General features: G+C 40.8%; 1 protein-coding gene across 2 annotated transcripts in view; it reads right to left on the reverse strand.

Moving 5' to 3' along the window:
• The window catches only part of chrna8 (cholinergic receptor, nicotinic, alpha 8), a 226,142-nt gene that overhangs the window by 117,088 nt on the left and 81,560 nt on the right, over positions 1 to 27,494 (reverse strand). The window contains exons 1-2 of one of the 2 annotated variants that reach the window (XM_060916666.1): positions 15,396 to 15,444; positions 6,915 to 7,054 (exon numbers count right to left, since the gene is read on the reverse strand). In XM_060916666.1, the coding sequence (XP_060772649.1) occupies positions 6,915 to 7,054; positions 15,396 to 15,444 (189 nt within the window). Of the gene's footprint in view, positions 1 to 6,914; positions 7,055 to 15,395; positions 15,445 to 27,494 lie in introns of those variants that run through there. The other variant, XM_060916665.1, reaches the window with a different exon arrangement.

Genomic DNA, 27,494 nt, shown 5'->3' on the forward strand with positions numbered 1-27,494 from the left:
CTGTGTTTTTTGATCTTCTTAGCTTTTGTATTTTTGCACTTTGCTTTTCTTTTGGATTATACTCTTTGGTTTTTTTTTGTCTTTTGTTTTGCCCTGTATATAGTGTATATAGTTTAAATAAACCTTTTGATTCTTTTTCTACTTCCGCCTCACGCCTCTGCATTTGAGTCATCCCCCTGGTGGCCTAGTGGGGGTTTGCTGGATTATCACACCAACGAACCAGGTTCGAATCCCAGCAAAACCCTAACAGTCTAACTTGAAGGAGTTGGAGCAGTTTTGCCTTGAGGAATGGGCAAAAATCCCAGTGGCTAGATGTGCTAAGATAATAGAGACATACCCCAAGAGACTTGCAGCTGTAATTGCAGCAAAAGGTGGCTCTACAAAGTACTGACTTTGGGGGATGAATACCTATGCACACTCCAGATTTCTGTTTTTTTTTTTTCAATTTAATTATTGTTTGTGTCACAATAAACAGCAATTTTCACATTTAAAGTGGTAGGCATATTGTGTAAATCAAATGGTGCTAACCCTCCCATAATCCATTTTAATTCCAGCTTGTAATGCGACAAAACAAGACAAACACCAAGGGGGATGAATACTTTTGCAAGACACTGTATGTGTGTGATACTTGTGATCTTTTGCTCTTCTTTTTGCACAGGATCCTCTCCTTCCCCATTAACGCACCTGAGCCACATATTTATACTCACACAAACCCTGCATACACATGGCCTTGTCCTTGAAATCTGCAGTAATAGGCTTGATGTGGCATCATGCTGATAACGTGCATGAGTCACGTTATCTGTCCAAATGTTCATGAGCCACAGTTTAAGTTTTCCAGCTTGTCAGTGAACCATGTAAAAGACACTTCCATATTTCACCATTTAGCCACCCAAAACCTCTGCTTACATCTATTATAGATTCTTTAAGGACAATGACAACACTCGCTCGAAGACACCTGGAAGAACAGCAGCAACATCACAAATCCTGCAGCTGCTCGCCCTTTCCTTCGCCGCATCTCTGTGTGTCCCCGATCTTGTTTATGGCTTCCCTCATTTGCTGTGGCATAATGCGGCAGCTGACAACCCGGCATACTCCTATTTGAGTGCCAGTCATGCGTTCAATTTCACAGCCTGCTAGCCATAACCAACGGGCACCTTGCCATCTGGGGCTGTTGGAGCCACACTTAAGCCACCGTGGTTGAGACCGTGATGGAATAAACAGTATAATCCCGTCAAATGAGGTGATAAACATATCTCTCACAGTCTGAAGATCAGAGCCTATTTTACAACATGAAATTTTTTCTTGCAACAAACGTCAACTTTGTAGAACAACACTGACCGACTCCGTTTTGACTCGTAGGAACTGATCGAGTTGTTTTTTTTTTTTTAAACCAGTTGGTTCATGGGGCGGCATGGTGGTGTAGTGGTTAGCGCTGTCGCCTCACAGCAAGAAGGTCCTGGGTTCGAGCCCCGTGGCTGGCGAGGGCCTTTCTGTGTGGAGTTTGCATGTTCTCCCCGTGTTCGCGTGGGTTTCTTCCGGGTGCTCCGGTTTCCCCCACAGTCCAAAGACATGCAGGTTAGGTTAACTGGTGACTCTAAATTGAGCGTAGGTGTGAATGTGAGTGTGAATGGTTGTCTGTGTCTATGTGTCAGCCCTGTGATGACCTGGCGACTTGTCCAGGGTGTACCCCGCCTTTCACCCGTAGTCAGCTGGGATAGGCTCCAGCTTGCCTGCGACCCTGTAGAAGGATAAAGCGGCTAGAGATAATGAGATGAGATGAGTTGGTTCATATTTCTCTTTATTAAACAAGGCATTGTCTTCGAGTATCGTGATTTTGTTTTCTGTATCACGACCCCTTAAAAGTTCATTTTAACTTAAATGAACTTTGTGCGAGTTTGTTTCCTTTGTGTTAAAAGTGTCATTAAAACTCATAAGTAATCAACTCCTGTGGCTTCAAAATTTCTGTAATGCTGCCGTGTGGTTCCACCATCACAGATGGTGGTTTTTTTGAAATGTTGTGTTCATCAATAAGGCTCTTGTTTTTCCTCTTTTTCTTTAGAATACTGTGTAAAACAGTGAACTTTTTTTTTTCAGCTGCAATTACACTTAATGCTCTTGTGCTCTACGTTGGTAGGCAAAACTGCCTTACATTTGCTATTTTAAGTCACAAATGGGCTCAGTTGTTTTCACTGAACAACTGGGATTGTTAAAGTGAAATAAAATCAGGGATGTCACACTGATCAAAATGTATATGGCTTGCCCACAAAACAAGGAAGAAAGTTCCTGGGAGTGCTGCAGATGTTATATCAGTGAACATAATCCTGTCGCAAAACTTTAAGAACCAAGGGCAAAACTACTCCTTAGTTCCTTAGCTTAGTAATTCAATTGGACGAGAAATCACTTACATATTAATGGAGAGTCTCTCACCAGCTTGAGTGCCATTAAACAAGACAGTTTTATGGGTCTGTTTTTGTTCTTTGGAACTAATTTTATGCAGAAACAGCTGACAGATTTTTGGACTGATGTGGGTTCAGAATACCCTTAACTGTCAGACAAAAAGATGAAGTCCTTTTCCCTTTCCCAAGAAAACCTTGCAAAACTGGATTTTAGTTCGCATTTATAGCACTGAACATGAACTGAATGATGAGTCGGATCTCTAACTGCACCGAGTATTTCTTCTATTCAATGTTCATCGAGTAATAGCGGTCTCAAAAGTAGCCGGTCACCGGCGGCAAATCGCCGGCTATGGCTTGTTATGCCGCCGGCTATTGTCAGTCGAGTCACAAAATTTAATATTAAATATTTCTGACAGCAAAAAAAGTTATGAACGTAAATTACATCCACTATGTCATGTATGTCCGTTGCCGCGTCAACTGTGTTTACATCCTCGACACGAGTGCAGCCATTACTGCCGCCTGTGTTGCCAGATTGCGCGTTTTCCCGCCCAATTTGGGCGGTTTTAAGTGCATTTTGGCGGGTTTTGAACATATTTTGGGCTGTAAAACGTCAGCAGTATCTGGCAACATATTTTTTTACTTAATACAAGAAATTAATGGATGCCAACGTTTTTGCCAAAATGGTATTTTATTTTCCATTGTTTAAGCAGCTTCAGCATCATACTGTGAGATTCTGTTCAAATTGTTTTTTTCTTCTATGAAGCCTGAGCCATTTATTAGTTTATAATTATTGCTTAATTTAGTCTTCAGGAGAGACTGCCTGCACACAGCACTAGTATTAATAGTTTTTTTTCTTACATGAAAGCTGAGGCATTTATATTATATTTGAAGGTAACTTCATGTTGTGCTGTGAGGTTCTCTGCACTTTAACTTTTGAACCAACAGGAGCATTTGGATAAGTAAAGCCTATTTTTCTGCATTTTTGTAGTCCTGGTAATCTTTTATATTGGTAAAGTTGCTTATAGGACCATTTCTCAGTGTCTTTGTTTTTTTAATCAATAGTTTTTCAGTAATAACTTAATATTTAACATATCACTCAATTTTAAACAACCCCCGCGCCTCCCCCATAGTCTCCAAAATTTCTGTGGGAAACACTGGCGTGCGTAACAACGCTAATCAAGCTTAAGCTAGACGACCCGCCTCAAATACCCGTCCCGGGTAAATGTTATCCCAATTTTAGATGGCCTGTTCCAAACCATCCCGCCCCATGAAAAATTCGTACTTGCATCCATCCATCCATCCATCCATCCATCTATCTATCTATCTATCTATCTATCTATCTATATCCCTGCACGCTTTGCGTGCATTATGTCTGCCGCTGGCAGACATTTTACCATTTTGCACCCTGCTGTAAATTATTTGTACCCTGCTATTCTCCCAAACTTTGAAGCCCCTGAGTAAACACTCACGAAAAAGGAAAGGCACATGTGCTGTATAGTTTTGCTTATAGACCTTTATCCTTGGTGGTCTACCAGCTTCAATGGTGGTTGCTTCAATGGATACCAGTTAGGATTCTGTACTCATGCTGCTATGGCCTGTGTTCGAGTAGGCAGTCGGCAGTTACACCTACACTTTACAGCTAGTTGGTTTCATTCCAGAGACTGGACAAGGTTGCAAGAAATGGGCCAGTTGGTTTCCAAAGGGGTACCAGAGCACTTGCACAAGATATTTTACCCCTATCTTTGTTGTGATGTTTTCTAAGCAGGAAACATCCTAATCCAGAGAAATGGGTTTATTGCTAGCTGGAGGGGTACCACTGCCCTTGAGCAAGGTACTTAACAGGTAAGTTTGTTATGGTGCTTTGTGACCAAAACTGGACAAGGTTGACAAAAATGGATCTATTGGTAGCTGGAGGGATAAAATTGCCCTTGAGAACGGTACTTGACCCCAAGGTGTACTGTGACATTTTCTGACCAGGCCTGAACAGCCTTGACAGAAATGGACCTATGGGTAGCTGGGAGGATACCACTGCCCTTTAACATTGTACTTAAGCCCTACGTTTCTTGTGGCGTATTCTGACCAAGAGTGGACAAGGTTGAGAGAAGTGGGTTTACTGCTAGCTGAAAGGGTACCATTGCCCTTGAGCAAGGTCCTTAATCCCCAATTATTTTGTAATATTTTCTGACTAGAACTGAACAAGTTTGATAGAAATAATCTACTGTTAGTTGGAGGAGTACCACTGCCTTTGAACATGGTACTTATACCCTAAGTTTCCTGTGATGTTTTCTGACCAGGATTGGACAACATTACATAACTGGACTTATTAGTAGCTGGTGGGATACCAGTACCCCTGAGGAAGGTACTTAATCCTTAAGATTATTGTAACATTCATGGTAAGATTAACAGGAATGGGATCACTTGGTAGCTGGAGTGGTACCAGTGCCCTTGAGCATGTTACTTAACCAGTGGCTGACGGGGGCCTTTCTGTGTGGAGTTTGCATGTTCTCCCAATGTCTGTGTGGGCTTCCTCTGGGTGCTCCAGTTTCCCCCACAGTTCAAAGACATGGAGTTAGGTTAACTGGCCACTCTAATTTGTCCATAGGTGTGAATATGTGTGAATGGTTGTTTCCCAAGCCTGAAAATGGAAGGGTTGCGGCAGGAAGGGCATACGGCATAAAACAATGCTCCAATTAATATGACATGTAGCTCAGTGGCAACAGTGTTGGAGATGATGATGATATGATGTTTTTTGACCAAGACTGGATAAGATTGACACAAATGGGCCCAATTTTAGCTGGAGAGGTACTACTATACTTGAACATGGTACTTAACCCCCAAGTTTGCTGTGACCTTTTCTGACCAGGTCTGGACAAGGTTGACAGTCCTAACTTGAGATGTACCGGTGCTTCTGAGCAAGGCCCCTAAGTTCAACTTGCTCCAGAGCTCAAGACGCCAATCCCCCAGACTTCTTTTCATGTATGAGAATGAGCATGTATAGAAATTCAATGGCCAGTAAACATGCCATTATTTTCTCCCCTCTGAGAAGTTATACTGTATATCTGTACATATGAGACTAGTATAGATTTTGCAAATGAAGTACCATAGAGTGCTTGAGTCCTGAACAAAACTTCTCATCTCATTATTTCTAGCCGCTTTATCCTGTTCTACAGGGTCGCAGGCAAGCTGGAGCCTATCCCAGCTGACTACGGGCGAAAGGCGGGGTACACCCTGGACAAGTCGCCAGGTCATCACAGGGCTGACACATAGACACAGACAACCATTCACACTCACATTCACACCTACGGTCAATTTAGAGTCACCAGTTAACCTAACCTGCATGTCTTTGGACTGTGGGGGAAACCGGAGCACCCGGAGGAAACCCACGCGGACACGGGGAGAACATGCAAACTCCAAACAGAAAGGCCCTCGCCGGCCACGGGGCTCGAACCCGGACCTTCTTGCTGTGAGGCGACAGTGCTAACCACTACACCACCGTGCCGCCCACTGGACAAAACTTAATGAAGCAAATCTCTGTACAACATTGTGACTATCAGTTGTCTTGTTGTCTCAACTTTGCTTGCATCGTATCTACACCCAACCCTTGTAAAGTGTTATTTGAGTCTGGTTAGCATCTTTGTTGTCACTTGTGTGGCATGTTGTAACAGCAGCAGAGTTAATGGGACAACTTTACACTGCATAATTTATTATTTATTATTGTATCCATTTCACTTGTTTCACATTTTCAGAGGCATAGTTGAATAGCTAGTGGTGTAATGTCTGCCCAAAATAATGGGCTCTAACGCTCCAGTTTCTGTAGACTGCACGTTTCTGCCCTCGCGGTCACTGTAACTAATGAGAAAAGGTTATGGCCATATTTCACAAGGGCTTTACACTTTGTTTTATGCTGGATTTCAGTCGATGTAATTATATTTGTTGCCTGATCGTTCAAAAGTTGATCATACCTAGTATGGATGGCCACAAAGATTTTTAACGTACAGTCCATTGCTTAATTAAGGTTGGGGAAATGGGATTTGAGGAGAAACAGGTTTTTGGCGGCATTTTAAAAATGGTTGTAGTATGATTTTTAAAAATGTGTTAGAAAGTAATCTAACCAGACTAACCAGTAAAAAATTGTCAACATGAGAGAATAGACAGTCAGTCTCTGAGGGTTAGCGGGAGAAATGGAATAAGACACAGCTTCCCTTGTGGATTTTGGAGGGAGACTGAGGGTGTGAAAGACGCTTACTCACAGTGCGTGACTGAATTTTCATGTTCAAATGCAGTAGGGAGTGATAACGTGTATTGCATTTTGATACAGAAATGCAGCTTTCGTTCTTTCATACAGACAAGTGTAGCCAGAGACAGAGAACAGCAAAGTTACATAAGCAAATAAAGCCTGCTGTTAATCCTGAAGATCATCACATATTTTTATTTCAAGTTACTCGTTGCTTTTATTGCAACTTCAAATATCTCTTGATTATTACAATCCTGTGAATGTTTCTACAAACGTTTACTCACCACATCTATAATCTGGAGCAGTGTGAGTCCAAGTACCACTACCAGAGGTGCAGAGTCATTGGCCACGGGTCTCTCCAGTCTGTTGTAGTTTTCTAACAACTCCTTATACAACCTCCTCTGGTGCTCTCCCTGTATAGAGTCTATAGACAGACAGAAAGAAAATCTTTATCTTTAAAAGCCCTTCAATAAACCTGTTACGATTTAGTAAAAAGGAAAAAAAAAAAAAACAAGGAGAAGAGATATCATATTTTTAAAGTCCCATAAGTGAACCATTCTAAGAGCAATTCCAGCGTTATGGACGTGACACTTGAACTCAAAATGGCAACAAATGACCCAGTGCATGTTTTATTGTCTCCCAGTATTTAAACAGGTGTTGCATATTTTAAGGCTGTACCGTACTGGAGAAGTGATAGAACAAGAACAATTCCCATAGTACATCTAGGGCATGCCAGAAAATGCCAATAAAAGATGCGTTATGGATGTGACAGAAAAAGTATCACTTTTCTTGGGTGACTGTACGTTTTTATCAAACTCTGTGAAATTGTAAACCTAATGTCGAAATGGAGATATCCATTTGATAGAGGGGTCCAAGGTGAATATTAAAAAAATCTTTGTTTAAAATATTTTGTATTTCATGCAGAGTTTCGGAAGGAAAAGTCAGCGTTATGGATGTGACGAAATTCCGTTATGGATGTGACGCGTCTGAAATAGACATGGCATATGTTTAGAAAATCAGCAATTTAACCACCATAACCCTTTGAAAAACTCTCTAAATATCAGCTAAAACTATCAAAGTTCTTAAATAATATTTAGGATGGCTATTGTTTTGCTGTTTTGTGGATTTTAGCATACATTTCTGTGGCTTGTGGCAATAATATAGAATTGTACATGATCAAAGTTGATTTTAGCTTGGGTTTTACATTATAAGAAAGAAAGACTGACAGTGACATTAGGTTGGTTACAAATTGGTTCAACTTATTCACATCTGTAAAATACAGGCCTAGGTGAGATCTCTGGGAGTGGTTTTGATGTATTACATGTTGCTTTATTTTTGCATGGTGAGGTTGACATTTACATGGAATTGCCCCTAATTAGGAAAATGATGTTTCCTCGTTGATATTGCAAGATTTATATTAAAAATGTGAGAGAACCAGTTGTCATTTTCTTAGTTGTTAATTATCACAAACCCTCCACACTACAAGATTTCCCCAATGATCCTGATTTTCAGAACAAAAGTTCAAGTACACAAAACAAACCATGACGGATAGCAGTTCAGCGAGGACATCGTAGGATATCGGTATATCAAGCATGACATCACGATTGTGTTTTGATTGTGCACACGAAAGGACTGCCGAGTTAAAAATTTTGAACATAAACTTAATATTTATTATATCAATCGCGTGGACTCTGTTGATTGGGGGTTAAACATTGGATTTTTTCACATCACACCACAGGATCGTCGTCGTCACTGCTGAACCCGATCCGGTCTTGAGGCGACCTGTGTTTGGTTGATTTGGACAGAATTGCAGCAGTAGGGTGGCGCACTCACACACATTCACATCTATGGGGAATTCAGAGTAGCCAGTTAACCTAACCTGCATGTCTTTGAACTGTGGGGGAAACCGGAGCACCTGAAGGAAACACGCAGACACGGGGAGAACGTGCAAACTCCATACAGAAAGGCCCCCGTTGGCTACTGGGCTCAAACCCAGAACCTTCTTGCTGTGAGGCGACAGTGCTAACTACTCCACCACCGTGCCACCCACACCACAGGATAACCAGCCTAAAATTAGGCAAATCAGATGCTCGCTGGCTGAGGTGTGAAAATTGTGCATGCAGACGCTCAAAGTTTCCAAATCTGTCATTGCTTAACTCTTGGATATTTTCTATCATGAATACTATAATTAAAAATCTTGTAATTTCTGCTTTCCAAAGAAATTGATCTAGTTAATATCTGTTTAGTACTTTGGGAGTAACGGCAGGTTGAAGTTGGTACAACAGAGTTCACTCTCCGCTCGCGGGACGTCGGGAAACTGCGGGTGCTTTTTGAGTGACAGGAAAGCGGTCAGGCTTTCTCTCTCTCTCCTGATCGCTTTCCGACTGGATTCCTCATAAATATCAATCAGATAACTTTTATAGGGATGTTCTGTCGCTCTCACTGTTTCTGATGAAAGGTTCAGCAAAATTTTCCGTCAGCTAGTTTTGATGTTATGATTCACGGGAGGCTTTGAAGTGAGTTTTCAGAGCTTTACCTACTTATTTTTTCAAATCAAACCTATTCATGTAAATAAATAACTATTTTAGAATATAACTGTAGTTGTTTTGATGAAAATATTGAGATCTTAGTGGTTAGAATGAGATTAAAAAAACAAGTCAGAAACGCGAGTGTCAATTTCAATTCAATTAATTGGAACTGTTTATTGGATGTCGCTCACACAGTTTTTTCAAGGTTAGCCTTGAAAGCTGTGAATATTAATCCAAGTAATAATTCATATTCTTTCGTATAAACACGAGTAGGAATTAGTAGGGTATTAGAAATAATCTTTTATTACTTTTTTATTTTGATAGGAGATGGTAGATGTGAATGACATTCAATGCTTATTTATTTATATTTTATAATTAACACTGATTTCTCCTTCTTTGTGATGTATAAATGAGAGTTCAGATCAGCTTTATATTGCACAAAGAAAGCCATTCGGTGAAACTTTGAAGAAGACAGTGTACCGATTTAACGGTTTACCTAATTAGCATAATTAATACTAATCAAATGCTAATTTGTATAATTGGTTTTTAATAATTTTTCAAACTTTGTATTCAGTATACAACCATTTATGTACCTGCCAATTTCCATGTAAATATCTTGAAAAATAGAAAAGTTATTAAGAAAAAAACATTTGATCTCATTTGTTAATGAGGCCCATTTTGGACCACGTGATTCTCATATAAAACATGACAGCCGTTTTCTAAAAATTAAGCTGTTTTTTTTTATCTTTGATTTGTAATACCTCAATAATGGATAAACACATTTTAATTCTGTAAAAAGTATGCTGTTCTGCATTCAATTCTGAATTCAGTGAGAGCAGTTTCAAGCAATTTGGATTGAATTAGAATTTTCACCTGATATGCCGACTAAAATCAAGACAGCTCTGCAATTTTCAGGACACAGAAGAGGTGTAAATCTGTGAACTAGTCCTCATTCGGTGTGAAATAGAACCATAAAATCAGATATAAGACAGCATATACAACGCTTGCCCCCTCCAAAAAAAAGGAAGTATGTTTATGGAAGACATGTTTACATATAACCGATTACCAAAATTGGTTAAAATTGATAATGCCTGACCTAACTATTTTGATTGTATCAATATTGAGTTCACTGAATCTGCTAGAAGAGGAATGATATGTACAGTGGTGCTTGAAATTTTGTGAACCCTTTAGAATGTTCTATATTTCTGCATAAATATGACCTAAAACATCATCAGAATTTCACACAAATCATAAAAGTAGATAAAGAGAACCCAGTTAAACAAATGAGACAAAAATATTATACTTGGTCATTTATTTATTGAGGAAAATGATCCAATATTACATATCTGTGAGTGGCAAAAGTATGTGAACCTTTGTTTTCAGTATCTGGTGTGACCCCCTTGTGCAGTAATAACTGCAACTAAACGTTTGCGGTAACTGTTGATCAGTCCTGCACACCGGCTTGGAGGAATTTTAGCCCATTCCTCCATACAGAACAGCTTCAACTCTGGGATGTTGGTGGGTTTCCTCACATGAACTGCTCGCTTCAGGTCCTTCCACAACATTTCCATTGGATTAAGGTCAGGACTCTGACTTGGCCATTCCAAAACATTAACTTTATTCTTCTTTAACCATTCTTTGGTAGAACGACTTGTGTGCTTAGGGTCGTTGTCTTGCTGCATGACCCACCTTCTCTTGAGATTCAGTTCATGGACAGATGTCCTGACATTTTCCTTTAGAATTCGCTGGAATAATTCAGAATTCATTGTTCCATCAATGATGGCAAGCTGTCCTGGCCCAGATGCAGCAAAACAGGCCCAAACCATGATACTACCACCACCATGTTTCACATATGGGATAAGGTTCTTATGCTGGAATGCAGTGTTTTCCTTTCTCCAAACATAATGCTTCTCATTTAAACCAAAATGTTCTATTTTGGTCTCATCCGTCTACAAAACATTTTTCCAATAGCCTTCTGGCTTGTCCACGTGATCTTTAGCAAGCTGCAGACGAGCAGCAATGTTCTTTTTGGACAGCAGTGGCTTTCTCCTTGCAACCCTGCCATGCACACCATTGTTGTTCAGTGTTGTCCTGATGGTGGACTCATGAACATTAACATTAGCCAATGTGAGAGAGGCCTTCAGTTGCTTAGAAGTTACCCTGGGGTCCTTTGTGACCTCGCCGACTATTGCGCGCCTTGCTCTTGGAGTGATCTTTGTTGGTCGACCACTCCTGGGGAGGGTAACAATGGTCTTGAATTTCCTCCATTTGTACACAATCTGTCTGACTGTGGATTGGTGGAGTCCAAACTCTTTAGAGATGGTTTTGTAACCTTTTCCAGCCTGATGAGCATCAACAACGCTTTTTCTGAGGTCCTCAGAAATCTCTTTTGTTCATGCCATGATACACTTCCACAAACACGTATTGTGAAGATCAGACTTTGATAGATCCCTGTTCTTTAAATAAAACAGGGTGCCCACTCACACCTGATTGTCATCCCACTGATTGAAAACACCTGTCTCTAATTTCACCTTCAAATTAACTGCTAATCCTAGAGGTTCACATACTTTTGCCACTCACAGATATGTAATATTGGATCATTTTTCTCAATAAATAAATAAATAAATAAATTCATTCATTCATTATCTGTAGCCGCTTTATCCTGTTCTACAGGGTCGCAGGCAAGCTGGAGCCTATCCCAGCTGACTACAGGCGAAAGGCGGGGTACACCCTGGACAAGTCGCCAGGTCATCACAGGGCTGACACATAGACACAGACAACCATTCACACTCACATTCACACCTACGGTCAATTTAGAGTTACCAGTTAACCTAACCTGCATGTCTTTGGACTGTGGGGGAAACCGAAGCACCCGGAGGAAACCCACACGGACACGGGGAGAACATGCAAACTCCACACAGAATGGCCCTCGCCGGCCACGGGGCTCGAACCCAGAACCTTCTTGCTGTGAGGCGACAGCGCTAACCACTACACCACCGTGCCGCCCAATAAATAAATGACCAAGTATAATATTTTTGTCTCATTTGTTTAACTGGGTTCTCTTTATCTACTTTTAGGACTTGTGTGAAAATCTGATGTTGTTTTAGGTCATATTTATGCAGAAATATAGAAAATTCTAAAGGGTTCACAAACTTTCAAGCACCATTGTATGAAACCTCTTGGCAAGTCACAGTACAGCAGCGTCAAAACAATTATATTCAACTCTTTCTCATCAGTCGCACCAGCTCTCTACAACGTGGTGCCAGCAAACATCAAGTCGATCCCGACCCAGATGAGGTTCAAGACAGAACTTGATAAGTGACTCCGATCATTCCCCGACACCCCACCTACACCCGGGTACCTTGGCATGAATAGGAACTTGCTGTTGGAGTGGGTTGGTAGCAAAATGTTAATAGCTGCTACCTTAGGAATCGGTGGTGGAGATATGAGTGATCAAGCTCGAAGCTGATCCAAGGTATCCAAGATAAGGTGACCTTTGGGTTCACACTGTTAAATGGAGTCATTGAACAATTAATTTTAAAAACCTATTTTAAAATTTCAAGATGGAGATTTTATCTTTACCCTAAATCCCCCCCAATGCCTTTCATTAAACCAGGCTTTTCGAATGCTTTACCATAACTTTAAAATAGCTTGAAGGACGAACTGTATCCTTATAAGCCCCTCTTTTAATTATACTCATTAAGGAAATTATATTTTCAACGTTTAACATACAGTGGCATGCAAAAGTTTGGGCACCCTTGCTGAAAATGTCTGTTACTGTGAATAGTTAAGTGAGCAGAAGATGAACTGATCACCAAAAGGCATAAAGGTAAAGATGAGACATTTCTTTTCAGCGTTTTCTGCAAGATTTGTGTATTATTTTTGTTTTGTACAATTGGAGAGTGCAAAAAGAAAAGGAACACCATGCGCAAGTTTGGGCACCCCAATACATTTGAGTTCTCGGGTAACTTTTACCAAGGTCCCAGACCTTAATTAGCTTATTGAGCTGTGGCTTGTTCAAATTCTTCATTAGGAAAGGGCAGATGATGCAGATTTGAAAACTGTATAAATTCTCTGACTCCTCAAACTTGTCCCTAAAATCAACAGCCATGGGCTCCTCTAAGCAACTCCCTCGCATTCTGAATAATAAAATAATTGATGCTCACAAAGCAGGAGAAGGCTACAAGAACATAGCAAAGTGTTTTCAGGTAGCTGTTTCCTCAGATCGTAATGTTATTAACAAATGGCAGTTAACAGAAACAGTGGAGATCAAGGTGAGGTCTGGAAGATGAAGAAAACTTTCTGGAAGAACTGCTCGTTGGATTGCTAGAAAGGCAAATAAAAACCCCTGTTTGACTGCAAAAGACCTTCAGAAAGATTTAGCAGACCCAGGAGTGGTGGTGCACTGTTCTACTATGCAGCGACATCTGAATCTGACCTTCATGAGAGAGTCAGAAGAAAACCTTTCCTGCGTCCTAGCCACAAAATTCAGCGTCTGAAGTTTGCAAATGAGCATCTAAGCAAGCCTGATGCATTTTGGAAACAAGTCCTGTGGACTGATGAAATCAAAATAGAACTTTTTGGCCACAATGTGCAAAGGTATGTTTGGAGAAAAAAAGGGTGCCAAATTCCAGGAAAAGAACTCTGAAGCATGGGTGTGGATGGATCATGCTTTGGGGTTGTGTTGCAGCCAGTGGCACAGGGCACATTTCATTGGTCGAGGGAAGCATGGATTCAAATAAATACCAGCAAACTCTGGAAGCAAACATCACACCATCTGTAAAAAAGTTTAAGTTAAAAAGGGGCCCAAGCTGAAGGTTTTGCCCTGGCCCTCACAGTCCCCTGACCTAAACATAATTGAAAATCTGTGGATAGATCTCAAAAGAGCAATGCGTGCAAGACAGCCCAAGAAACTTGTAGAACTGGAAGCCTTTTACAAGGACAAATGCGTGAAAATCCCCCAGGTAAGAATTGAAAGATTATTAGCTGGCTACAAAAAGTATTTACTGTACAAGCTGTGATACTTGCCAAAGGGGGTGTTACTAAGTACTGACCATGTCAGGTGCCCAAACTTTTGCTTCAGGTCCTTTTCATTTTTTGGTATTTTACGCCTGTAAATGATGGAAATAAAAATTTAATCTTGTGGAAAATATTAAAGAAATGTGTCATCTTTACCCTTATGCCTTTTGGTGATCAGTTCATCTTCTGCTCACTTAACTATTCATGGTAACAGACATTTTCAGAAAGGGTGCCCAAACTTTTGCATGCCACTGTAGTTTAAAAGTGAGAACGAGAAACGACATTACCTTTAATAAAACTTTAATGCACTAATTAATAAGGAAAGTAATATTTCAGATGTTCAGTTATTTAAGAGACAGAAAGGGAGACGCAAAGAGAGAACTCATCTTGAAGGATGTTTCAGTGAGCCACATGAATGAGAAAATGGTATTTTACAAGCTAGGAAAATAAAAAGAGGAAAAACAACAAAGGAAAACAAAGAAAGCAGTATAAAATCAAACAAAGCTTGTTTTGAAGACTATATTCTTTTCAGGATGATAATTCGTATGGATTTATTTTCTCTAACGGCAGCTCTGACCGTAGATCCAAATCGGACGTTTAAATTCACACGCTCGTTCTTATACTTTATCGTGTCTATAGGAACAGTAACACAGGACATGTGTTCTCCACATAAACGGATTCAAAAACAATGTGAAATTTTCTGTAAGGGGATGTTTATTTATGGAAGGAGTCTCCGGTGTCAGTGCTTCAGATAAACATCTGCCTGTCAATAAACCTGATTTCATGAAAAAGTGAGAAGAATATGAACAGGTGAAGATGTTCAAATGTGGAATGATTCCAGTCAGTAAAGTCTTAAAGTGCATATTCTGGACCAATTTCGTGTTTTTTTTTTTTTATATGAAAGTATGTCCCTTTACACACTCATCCAGAAGGGTAATTTTGCACAAGGCCATCTGTCTACAGCAGAAAAAAATAAAATAACAAAACGCGTCTGGAAAAATCCCAAGGGAGTCTGGAGCCAGATTCGTGACGTTACCTGCGGAAGCGCCAGCAGGTTGCGAGAGCTTTGCATGGTTTCGGTTCACAGCCTGTGTAGACCAAGCGCTCCCATTTCTCTCTCATTGTCCGGTCTTTTGGGAAACGATGAGTACTAATCCCATCAAGATTGGTGTTGCTACACCCTCCTACGATACATCTGTTAACCATTTTAATAATTACGCGATAACGTTGAAGAAATTTGCAGAAAACCACCAGGTCGTTTTCTCATAAACAAACCAGCGCTGACGTAGGATTCAGAAGGAGGCGTCCCGCACGCGACGTCACGAAAATCAATGTTTCTCGGGAAATCCAAATGCCAAGTTTTTTCAGAGGCGGACCAATTCGCCTCAAATGGCTTGATTTCAACTGAATTTTTCTGGTATTGCGCAAGGTAAAAAAAATTGCAGAGAATGCAGAATGTGACAGATATTTGACCAAAGTTTAATATAAAATAGGAGAATTCCATTGATCTTGCTCCTGAATTTACCCGTGATATGCACTTTAAGGAAATACGAATGCAAACTCCGCCCTTAACCCTAATCTTAATAACTTTATATCAATATGATTTGTGTGTTTTAATCAGCTTCAAATGAAGCTTAAGGTGCCTATAAAGGGTTCTAAATTTTAGCAATCACTGTCACAAAGCAGTTTTACAGAAATTGGGTCTGGACCCGTGAGTGAGACGGAGGTCACGGGGTGGGGGGATATTGTTAGAACTGGAACATTCGGATTAGGAAAAGGCTCCTTTTAAAACAGCCTGATGAAATGAGCTTGGGGTTTGAACTTGATCAAATGAAAAGCCTGCCAAAGTGCCAAAGTTTGGGAATCCTACCAACCAAAAAAACGTGACTCTTTAAAATCCAAACCATAAGGAAGCATCACTTTTTTGCAAAGGAAGAGAAGAAAGAATGAGAGTAAATCTGTAACTAGGGCTGGGTTCAAAAGATCCATCCACGATCCGATATCGATTCACGTTCAAAAAATACGAGATCGATTCAAAAATGTGTGGCTCGATCTCTTCCAGGTGGCTATAGGCACTATTTTCTCGACCGCGCAAGGACCGCTATAAAAAGCGGGTGCCGGCAAATGAAACCGAAACTTAAGAACGCGAGATGGCTGAAGCTGCACAGCTAAAATCACCGCCTGGCCTGAAAGCTGATGTATGGCATTACTTTGGATTCAAACGTTACGAGGCCAGAGATGAAGTCGACAGAACAAAAGCAGTGTGCAAACTGTGCCACACAGAGGTAAAATATAGTGGCAATACAACCAATCTCCGCAACCGCTTATCCAGGCACCACGCCGACACAGTTTCAGCTAAACCTGCGGCGAATCAAACTGCACTGGAGAAGGCATTTGGTGTTAAATTTCCTTCAAATTCTCAGCGTGCCTTGAGCATAACCGAGGGTGTCGGAATATTTATTAGTAAAGACCTACGCCCCTACAGTGTCATAGAAAATGCTGGATTCACACTACTGGTGAAGAGACTGGAACCACGCTATGTCCTGCCAGGTCACAAACATGTTGAGTTACATGTTGATCCTGGGATTGAGATGCTGGCCTCTTCTGCCCCTCAGACCTGCTTGATCCATCCTGGTGCCCTGTGTCTGGTCGGAGTTTTATCGCACCGCTCCTGTGAAGGACGGCCCCATGAGGATAGTTGAGGGTTATACCTGTTAAAACTGTTAATATTATAGTCAGGCTGTCTGTTGTTGCCCAAATGAGGATGGGTTCCCTTTTGAGTCTGGTTCCTCTCGAGGTTTCTTCCTCATGTCATCTGAGGGAGTTTTTCCTTGCCACCGTCGCCACAGGCTTGCTCATTGGGGATAGATTAGGGATAAAATTAGCTCATGTTTTAAGTCGTTCAAAATCTGTAAAGCTGCTTTGCGACAATGTTTATTGTTAAAAGCACTATACAAATAAACTTGATTTGATTTGAGCGAAACTGTTATCCCAAAAATGTATGCGAAAACAAAAGACACACTTGCACATTCGCTGAAGTCTGCCGAGAGGGTGGCGTTGACCTGCGACTGCTGGACCTCAAGAAATACCGTGTCATATCTGACTATTACGTGTCATCACATTGACGAGGAATGGAGGCGAGTCTCAAGCGTTCTACAGACCAGAGCAGTTGAAATGAGCCACACTGCAAGTAACCTTGCTGATCTGCTCACCGAAGCCATACAGGAGTGGGAAATATCTGACATTTTTTAAATTTTCTTTGTGGTCATTGTTTTAATCCTGCCATGGGTATGTTAATCAACCAAAAGATGGCCACCAACTGTCATGGTTACACTCTGAGACTTATCAGTCAAGCATCATTTCTTACATAATTGCTGTCGTTGCTGAGGTGCTTTTTTTTCTTTGTGGTCAGAAACCCTGCCATGGGTATGTTATTCAACCAAAAGAGGGCCACCGAATGTCATGGTTTTGATTTAGAATTCAAATAAAACCTGGATTTTTTTCATTCCAAAATAAATCCTTGACTCTTCTCTCTCTGTGTGTCCCTCTTACACATACACAGATACATGCACAAACACATATGGGGCTGTTCCTGTCAATAGCCGCTATCTTGTCAGTAAAAAACACCGCTGAATACTGCTGCACTCGTGTACAAAATGGATAAATTTCAACCGACGGACTACACGGCTCATTTTTCTAATGAACAGATAATTAGATATATGTCTAAAATAAACGACCTACAGATTAGTGACCCTTATGGCTTACCGGGTGTAGTTTTCACGACCGTGTCAGTGGATATGGAACTGCCAGAGGTGGAATACCCAGATGTGTATAATTACCTCATTAACTTTCCCTCGCCGTTCAGTGGTGAAGCACTGCGTGCTTATAAATCTCTGGACAGTTATCTTTACAGAAATTCAGGATTTGTCAGCCGCCCTCAGATGTGGCATCTTGTAAACAAGAAAATAACAATCCTCATTGGACGGGTAAGTCACTTAAGTATTACTAGTACTGATACTAGATATATCAGTAATATCTAGTATAGCACTGACCAGCCAATTATAGAATAGAATAGAATAAGGTAATTCCAGCTGTAATTCCAAATCGTCCGTCTTGTTTACCATGGACCTGGCGTTGGAGAGATAGAGGCTTGGCAGTGGAGATTTGAGTGGCTGTTTTCTGAGCTTAGTCAACAGGCCGGCTCTGCCTGCAGCCTCGCTTTTGCTTCCGCTCCCGACACCGCCTCCTTCGCCTGCCAGACCCGATAACAATCCACGGAGACCCCGCTGGTCTCGCTATCTCATCCGGAATGTTGTGCATGCGATGAAAATCGCTACAAACCGTCCTTTTCTGCTGGAAACCAATGTCCAGTAAGTCCATACGGTTGTAGTGGATATTGAAGTCCGGTACAGACGAACAACATGCAAAAATACACACAAACATAAAAAACGTGCACAGGTAGGGAGAGCTTGTAGCCGCAGCCGTTGTAGTAGAATTGTATATAGTAGGGTTTTCCAGAAGAAAAGGTAGAAGTAGAAGCAGAAGTAGAAGGCGGAAATATGGCGTTTGACCGACAAGATGGCGTCTGTTACAATCTGGATCGGCTGTGACGTCACATGCAAGATCTCTTACTTTAAAGTGACAATCCAGCAATATCTAAGTAGATCGAAATCGAATTGTGGATCGAATCAGATCATGACCTTATGAATCGGAATCGAATCGATCCAGGAAATCTGGATCGGTTCCCAGCCCTATCTGTAACCACTGAAAAGGAAGGTTTAACAGAAAGTCATGGATTAACTAATAACCTCATGGCTGTTCTGGAGGTCTGAGTGCTGGAGAATGTGATGGACAGCACAGTAATTGATACTAATTCGCTCTGGGATGCAGGCGCTCGATTCTAATCTGGACAGATGAAAGAGTGATGAAAGGAAGGGAGAAGGATGAATAGATTAAATTTCAGTGATATCTGCCATTATGAGGGCAGATTTTTAGCGATATTTGGTGTGAATGTGCGATATCTTTCACAGACAAGACTTGTGGGTGTGTTTTCACGGTACCATGCGAAATGTAATACGTAAAGTGGCATTTATATCGTATAAATGTCATGTTAATGACTTCACACAGCCATTTACACTTATTCATACGGCAGAAGCTTTTAACTGAGACAAGACATTATCCCAGCATGGGTTCTCTCGCAAGTCCTATGATTTAAAACACACAACTAATCAGCTTCTAGAGCCTGAAGGCATCATTTAATGAACTATACTTAACTTTCTCTTAATTACAACCACACCCCTGAACGTGAATGGACAGTGATTGCATTTCAAAGACTTCAATGTGCTGATGAAAATGAAATGCAACACAGTGGGGAAATATATTCACTTCTGACGCTTCTTAACCAAGTAGAACTCGACACCAACAGCATTCATGACGATGCCTCCTCTCCTCCGCCAACAAGCCGAGTACTTACTGAAGAGATAAAGCGACGTAAGTGAAGGTTTGCCTCATATCACTAATAAAAGTGCTCTGAGAGCACAATATTTCCCGCTGGCAACTGTACCTATGCTATAAGTGCTTAATACACCCTCATGAAATCGTCAAAGTACAAGTTTGGTAATCAAGGGCCATAACTCTGGTAAAATGCGACTGAATTGAACAAAATTGCAATATGCGTATTACCGACATATAACAAAGAATCCAGTCAAGTTTTGTGAAATTCCTCCAAAAATTGTGAGAGGAGTTGATTTCAGAAGGTGAGCACCCTTCCCGGGATGGACGGACATCGCCACGACATCATCCCACTTCGGGCCTTTCAGCCAGCGGGGGATAATAATAATTTTGTTTATCAAGGGCTGTAACTCTGGTAAAATGTGACCGAATTTAACAAAACTACAATATGCGTAGTACTGACATGTAACAATGCCTCTTGTCAAGTTTCGTGAAATTCCTCATAAAACTGTGAGAGGAGTTGATTTCAGAAGATGAGCACCCTTTCCTGGGATGGACAGACGGAAATCACCACGACATAATCCACCTTCGGGCCTTTCGGCCAGCGGGGGATAAAAAGCTACACCAATCTGTTGAATCTAACACAATTTTCATTGATTTGTTTTGGAAATTCTGGAGAATAATTAATAATTAATGATAAATAAAATATGGATGGATGATGGATGGATGATAAATGGTTGTGCACCAACATATCTTTGAAACTAAAGTAGTTTTGTCTTTAATTTTATCCTTATCACAAAATTAGAGAGAGGAAAAAAACAGACAAATACTATTTCTAGACTGTTTTACTATACTTAAACTCTGGTAAACTAAGTCAATTTAAATAAATGAATAAATAAATACACACATGGGTCTGCCTCAGAAACCGGTCTCTCATTTGGGACATTATGGTCAAAAAATAAATTTTCTAATTTGACTTTTTTTTTTTGCATTTACCTAACACTCAATGTTTCTTTTGTCGTGTTTAATAAGAATAAAGATAGTATCTTGCTTTATCTGGCCTCCACTGTGGAAATTTTTTTTTGATTACAATTCAAATGCTTTTGTAAAATTGATTTACATATAAAATAACTACATCATGAAGAATTAAAGCCCCTCCTTCACAGAAGAGTGAAAATATTGAATAAATTTCCTCTTTTTGATTGCTTCGGGGGGCGGCACGGTGGTGTAGAGGTTAGCGCTGTCGCTTCACAGCAAGAAGGTCCGGGTTCGAGCCCCGTGGCCGGCGAGGGCCTTTCTGTGTGGAGTTTGCATGTTCTCCCCGTGTCCGCGTGGGTTTCCTCTGGGTGCTCCGGTTTCCCCCACAGTCCAAAGACATGCAGGTTAGGTTAACTGGTGACTCTAAATTGACCGTAGGTGTGAATGTGAGTGTGAATGGTTGTCTGTGTCTATGTGTCAGCCCTGTGATGACCTGGCGACTTGTCCAGGGTGTACCCCGCCTTTCGCCCGTAGTCAGCTGGGATAGGCTCCAGCTTGCCTGCGACCCTGTAGAACAGGGTAAAGCGGCTAGAGATAATGAGATATGAGATTTTGGGAATTTGATATGGCGAAATAGGACACAATGGAAAAATCAAGAACACACCGGAAAGATGAGAATAACGGCGCTGGTAAAAGAACAGCGACTACCGGCTGAAGGTCGCGCAGGTCTCTGCTGCGGCGCGCGACCAACGGGACATCACTACGGCACCGGACGGAGTGCGAGGTGGGGGCGGGGCAAAATGACTGGCCGTAGATTCTATCAAAAGTTCGATCCAAATTGACCATGGTTGCAAAATATTGGCCAAAAATACGCAAACACTACGAAATATGAAAGTAAGATGAAAAAGAAACATTCTATTGCCTTATACTGCAAGACTAAAACAAAATAAAACTGTCAAAACTCACCTTTTCAGTGATAACGTCCGAACAGATCACCCGCGTAACAGAAAGACCGCAAACGGAAGCACGATCAGCTTCTAACTGTCGGAGTGGAAAATTCCATTCTACACATGCAAATTGTTAATGTGTGTCCTTCCCCGCACACAAATAACACGCTACGGTAAAAAATAGACCACAACTCATTTTATAGCTCAGAAATTCATACAAGACCAGCTACCATCGTAACATATTCTGTAAGAAACATATTCTATACCTAACTTTCAGCTTTCGTTTTAAAAAACAAAATCGCAGATTTATAACTAAATGTTTATATGGCGTAGTGATTTTAAGTTACTGCTTTTGGTGAGGTCGTGACCTTGACCCTGAGGCTTTCCGTTTAGATCAAAACACACGATCATATTGGTTTTGGGTTTGCGGAAAATGGAGTTACGACGGCGATCAAATATTTTGCATGATGTTTTATTACGATTATGATTATTCTGTGAGCGCACCAATCCTTAGGTGTATGAAGTTACAACTTAAAATACAATTAGTGATAACTGTAGACTTTTCAGTGGACTACAACCTTTTTAAGGGAATGCGATGTAGTCAACCATTTATCATGTCCCAGATCAAGCCGCCATTTTTCCACAAATTTGCAGAATTTTTTCCAAATTCTGAATACAATATTCACATCAAAGATTTAGTTTTATCTGTATTATTTCTTTCATCATTTTATTTCAAATTAAAACCAACATCACCATTCAAAACCGTATAGTTTATTGACTGAGTATATTTAGTGGGGTTCCCCCACAGTACCCAGTTTCTGAGACAGACCCAAATACATACATAATTTCTTACTTGCACAGTTGCTACTAAAATGTGAAGCCCATATACTGAAATCTATGATATTTGGTTTCAAAGTTATTACACCACAGATCTTTTTGACACATTTCAACCGTAATATAATGCAAATGGAAATATACAAATCAACAAAAGCATTGAGGTGCAGTGTGTGAAATAAGGAATTTTAAGCAGACTGTCACAGGACAGACAAGTCATTCGGACAGGCTGAAATTTGGACGGACAGACAACATTTCAGTTGTCTGTCCGTCCAAATTTCAGCCTGTCCAAATGACGGGCCAAAGGCCCGGAACAATGCGGCTGGAGGTCCGGGGCCCGCCTTAGGGCCCCAGAAGCTGAAGGGCTTTAGATGCCTGGACTGGAGATGGCTTCTCAGCTATTTCCAGGCACATTTTTCTGATCCTCAAAGGCCAAATTACACTAGACATTAGTTGCTAATTACACTACAAATTAGGGCTGTAACGATATGCGTATCGAAATCGAAATCGCGATACGCAGAGCCACGATCCGTATCGCGATACAAGAAGGCAGAATCGCGGTACATCCTTCTCCTCAGCCCAAAAACAGAGGCGCTTCCAAACTTCAATTTATGAATACTTTACTTTTTATTTAAATTACATTTTAAACTTACTTAAATTACTTTTTTTTTTTATATCTATTAGTAAGTCGTTTTTTCGCCGACCTGCAACAATCTTCTGCGAGTCACGCAACGTCCACACTCGCCACTGGCAGAGCATTCATTTCTTTTAAGCGGTCGCCATTCTGGTTGCGACGCGGGGAGCAAATCTGTAAACAAGCAGCTCATTGGCTGGCTAGGTGTGCCACAAGCCAATCACAATCACTTGACTGGAAAGGCATGCAGTGTTGCCAGATTGGGCAGGTTTAGGTGCTTTTTGGCTGGTTTTGAACATATTTTGGGGTGGAAAACGTTAGCAATATCTGGCAACACTGAAGGCCTGTCTGCTTGGGCGGAAGCCTTCTGCGGCAGTTACATTTTGACACGCGAGCAATGTTTCACCATAAAAATTCCGTAATTTCCATCTGTTTTCCGCAATCACAGAAAATCATTGGCCCTATGAGAGTGAGACAGTGAGAGAGCCCCCCCCCCAAAAAAAATCTTAACGGATTTACACGGATTTGGAAAAATGACTTTTTCAGAACCGAAAAAACCAGAGCTTCCGGCTCAACAGTATTATTTTGAGAAATAAAACAGTCTTTGGATATACATTTGTTCATTTTTGCATACATATTACTCATTCTCTGCAGTGGTCTGAATTATTTGTTATTAAATAGTTAATGTAAGTAAGTAAATGTTAATAAGTCAAATTTACTACTTTAAAAAAACATTTTTTTAAAAATCGTGGGCGTATCGAATCGTGGGTCAAAAATCGCGATACGAATCGAATCGTGAGTTGGGTGTATCGTTACAGCCCTACTACAAATTGAATATAATTTACAAGAAAATGTCAGAAGATTCAAGAAAAACATGCTTAAAGTTCTACCCAAGAAAACAGTAGCACACACAGGTCTCAAAAAAAGTATGATGGGCCAAGGATGTTCCACTTGGTTACAGCTTACTGGTACTCATATATAGGTACTAGAATAACACTCATGAAGCATTATGTCAACAATGACTATTTTTATACTACATTTATAATAAGTCTATCAGAAATGTAGTAATTAATCATACAGCTATTCTTACATAATAGAGTTAAAATTTTGAGTACGAGATTCCAAGTAACTTTGTAACATGACTCAGAACTAGACACGGTCATATCATTTGGCTTTCAGACTCAAATCTGCTGCACTTGAACTTAGAAAAGAGAAGAAAATAAAAACTCTATTAAAATATAAATCTACATCCTACAAAGCATATGACTATCATTCTTGTTATGATTTTAAAAAATGCACATAATAAATGATAACATAAGCATTGATTAGCAGTTTGGTATTTAACATCATACTGTAGTGCAAAGTTTCATGTAAACTTAACTCTTAAATCAACCGAGTGGATCAATCAGATACTGTCAACCCTAAAACACTAGTTCAGCTGCATTGTGCAATAAAAACAACAGTGAATACTGAGTGTATTATTATTGTCTTATTTAGTGTGCCACTCGGGGAGAGGGAGGTGCCTGTGGATTTTGGTGGGCCTAGGACCTTCTGTAGCCGAGTTATGAATTTTTAAATCCACGTGCGCGTGAGTGGATGGAGCCAAGCTTTCTGCAATCCGTGTTCACTCCTGACATCGGATTGAGCTGAGCCTGGGCTTGTTTGAACGGTCTCCAGGAAAGGGGGGGTGCCTGTAAAGTTTGGCAGGGCTAGGACCATCAGTGGCCGAGTTATGAATTTTTATAGGCTGGCTCAAGCCAGGGCTCATATTAAAGTTTTTGGCGAGCAGTGCTTGTGCAGGGGTTTCTGGGGCAAATAATGGGCAGAGGCGGGGTCCTGGTGGGCCGTACCTGTGCTGGTTTGAAAGGTCTCGGGGAGAAGGGGGTGCCTGTAAAGTTTGGTGGGGCTAGGACCTTCAGTGACAGAGTTGTGAATTTTTAAGCTCAAGCCAGGGCTCATATTAAAGTTTTCGGCGAGCAGTGCTCGCACAGGGGTTTTGGAAGTGAATAATGGGCCAAGGCGGGGTTGTAGCAAGCTATGCCTGGGCTGGTTCGAAAGGGCTCGGGGAGAGGGAGGTGTCTGCATATTTTGCCAGGGCTAGGACCTTCGGTGGCCAAGTTATGAATTTTTAAATCCCTGTGCGCACGAGCGGCTGGAGCCAGGATTTGTGCTAAAGCTTTCCGCGCTCTGAGCTCGCTCCTGACATTGGACTGGGCTAAGCCTGGGCTCGTTCGAAAGGTCTCAGGTAGAGGGAGGTGACTGTAAAGGTTGGCGGGGCTAGGACCATCAGTGGCCGAGTTATGAACTTTTAAAAGCTTGCTCAAGCAAGGGCTCATAGTAAAGTTTTCGGTGAGCAGGCCTCGCACAGGGGTTTCGGAAGCAAATAACGGGCCGAGGCGGGGTCATAGCAGGCCGTTCCTGGCTGGTTCGAAAGGGCTCGGGAAGAGGGAGGTGCCTGTAAATTTTGGCAGGGCTAGGAGCTTCGGTGGCTGAGTTATGAATTTTTTAATTCGGCCTCACGGGGGGCCCCCATTTCAAAGCCGTGTTATAACAACGTATTCACCCAGTGTAACATTTGGAAGAAAATTAGAAGTAGATTAGACCCATATTTTTACGATTTTTCATGGTCCATCCAGTTTGATGCTTTTGAAATACAGACGGACACATTCGAATTATTTTTTATCGCCCATCCGGGCCAATACTTTTGAAATACAGACAGACAAATACAAAAATTACCAGTAAATGTCCGCCGGTCTGGCCTTACTTCCCACACTGCAGCTGGATATACAGTATTTTCCAATGTTGTATACACCAATCATTAAATTATTACTTTCAATAATATTTCCAACATCTTGAGAAATGCCAACATGTGAAATAGATAAAACTAAATATGCTGACTACAACATTACGTCAATAAAATGTTTAATAAGTGGTTAAATATCTCGCAAGGGAACAAAGATGCTTTTCAATTTTTTTGCCAAGATGAAAGCCATTCGGTAACGTGTGTAGTGAATAAAACATTAACAAAGCGTTTATTTCTCTTGAGAGTCTGTAATGAGATGATTAGAGGAACGTGTTTGGACAGTGAATATTTACAGCTGCTGAAATAGCTGGAACTGAGAAAGAAGGCAGGGTTGAAACTGATTATGATGATGATGAAGATGCTGTTTGAGAATTTAAATCACCTCCTGTGTTTGTTCTTTCACAATGGTTTTGTCTACAGTGTCTTCACTGCAAAAAATTAAAATCTTAGGAAGTTTATTTGTCTATTTTCAAGTCAAAACATCTAGCCACCCTTATTATAAGACATAATTGCCCAACAAGCAAAACCTCATTTACTGTAGCTAGAAAGGCTAGTTTTTAGACAGTCCATCTTGAAAATCTTGTATAGACAAAATGTCTCGAAAAAGTCTTATTTGGAGCACCTTTGCAAATAAAACAAGTTTTTTTTTTTAAACAAGTAAGTACATCCCAGCTGACTACGGGCGAAAGGCGGGGTACACCCTGAACAAGTCGCCAGGTCATCACAGGGCTGACACATAGACACAGACAACCATTCACACTCACATTCACACCTACGGTCAATTTAGAGTCACCAGTTAACCTAACCTGCATGTCTTTGGACTGTGGGGGAAACCGGAGCAACCGGAGGAAACCCACGCAGACAGGGGTTAAATTGGGATTGGTTATGTGGGGGAGCTCTGCCTCGTACCCGCCCCTGCCCCCGCCGCCCTGCCCCAATATACTTTTTGGAAAATAACCCTCTAATTTGATAACCATATCATATTGCACAGAGATATACACCTTATCTGTGTGTTGTAGGCCTATGTGTGTCTTGTAGTGCCCCCCTGCACATTATGGCAGTTTGAATATAGATTGGTTGGCCAGTGTAACAGATTGTACAGGTTGTTGTACATTGGTTTGAAGGAAATGATTAGTGGGGGGTCTGGGGGTCCTCCCCCAGAAGTTTTTTATTATCATACATGTTATTTGCTGAATTCTGGTGCATTTTAATAAGTTGTTAGCTGACTTTACAGAGGTAGGTTGAGCAATATCATGTTAAATCTTGTCACATGCCTACAGGTGAAAAATGTGAAGGAGAAATGTTCAGTGAGAAAATTTGAAGGCTTGCACAATCTTAAACCAAAACAGTTGATTTATTTTGGAGGATAAATGTTAAATATGCCAAAACACTGTCAGTCAAATTGTCAATCAAATATATTCATGCAGTGAATGCAACCAAATACAAACAACACTATAACATTGGAAGCATTTATTATTATTGTTATTATTATGTATTCAATTATTTATTTGGCATGTGGTGCTTTTTATATTGTCTAGACAATACAAAAAGCACCACATGCCAAATAAATAATTGAATACATAATAACAGACAGTTCGTTCAAGCACCTCTGATGGATTAGGATCGTATGCAGGTAAAAGGGGAGACGGTGTACGGAGAAAATTATAAAC

Source organism: Neoarius graeffei, chromosome 3, assembly GCF_027579695.1.
Source record: "Neoarius graeffei isolate fNeoGra1 chromosome 3, fNeoGra1.pri, whole genome shotgun sequence".
Classification (NCBI taxonomy): domain Eukaryota; kingdom Metazoa; phylum Chordata; class Actinopteri; order Siluriformes; family Ariidae; genus Neoarius; species Neoarius graeffei.